General features: G+C 64.8%; 1 protein-coding gene across 1 annotated transcript in view; it reads right to left on the bottom strand.

The window, feature by feature from the left end:
* Positions 1–117: 117 nt before the first annotated feature.
* Positions 118–856, bottom strand: part of LOC104513123 (disintegrin and metalloproteinase domain-containing protein 8-like) — a gene marked incomplete at both ends in the record, with an annotated part of 12,099 nt that continues 11,360 nt past the window's right edge. Inside the window, 4 exon segments of the mRNA XM_010156362.1 lie at positions 118–232; positions 391–475; positions 581–658; positions 756–856. The exon segment at positions 756–856 is cut by the window's right edge and continues 28 nt beyond it. Coding sequence (XP_010154664.1) covers positions 118–232; positions 391–475; positions 581–658; positions 756–856 — 379 coding nt within the window.

Genomic DNA, 856 nt, shown 5'->3' with positions numbered 1-856 from the left:
TTGGCGGTCCTCCTGTGGGGGCACAGGGACAGTGGGCAGCTGTTCTGGGCACCCCCGGAGCTCAGCCTGTGCGGCCATGGCGCAGCCCCGCTGTGGGGCAGAGGAGGGAGGAATTACCCTTTCTGGAAGTGCCTCATGCCCCTGCCCCTGAAGAGCACAACGCCGCTGCCGAGCAGGATGCTGGAGAGTGCCAGCGTGGCCAGCACAGCTGCCCAGACCATGCTGCTGTTCCCTGTGGAGAGCCGGTCAGCATCAGGACAGGCATCCCCACACTAGGGATGCCACGTGGGGATGGAGCAGTGCTCACCGGCACGGCAGCAGGGTGCCAAGCCCCTCCCTAGGCTCCCTTCCCGGCGCATACACCAGGCCGAAGGAGCCAGCCGCACATACCTGCTGCCACCCCCGAAATCTTGTGCTGGCAGTAGGGTGCTGCCCAGCCTGGCTCGCAGTGACACTCCCGCTTATGGTTGCACACCTGAGACAAGGGAGGAGAGTGTCAGGGCAGCGCACATGCCGTAGGGGCCAGGACCACTACCTGGGCCACACGGATGCTCTGGGAGAGGACAATCCTACCGCGTACCCCATGGCTGTTGCACTTGGCTGAGCAGTTCTTCTTGCCGTAGACCAGGAGGTTCTGGCAGCGCCCGGCGTAGCAGACCTGGGGGTAAGCGGGGTGGCTCTGAGGCTGCCTTGGGTCCCCACACGGGTGGGTCACCCCTCCTCTGCCAGCCCAGCATGGCCGCCAGCACACTCACCATCTCTTCTCCGCATTTGGTGCCAGTGGGCACCAGCCGGAGCTCAGCCACCACCTCGTTGGTGTTGTTGTTGGCGATGACAGCCTTGCACTTGAAGCGGC

This window comes from Eurypyga helias, unplaced genomic scaffold, assembly GCF_000690775.1.
Source record: "Eurypyga helias isolate BGI_N326 unplaced genomic scaffold, ASM69077v1 scaffold39447, whole genome shotgun sequence".
Classification (NCBI taxonomy): domain Eukaryota; kingdom Metazoa; phylum Chordata; class Aves; order Eurypygiformes; family Eurypygidae; genus Eurypyga; species Eurypyga helias.
This window is presented reverse-complemented; position numbering and strand designations above follow the sequence as displayed.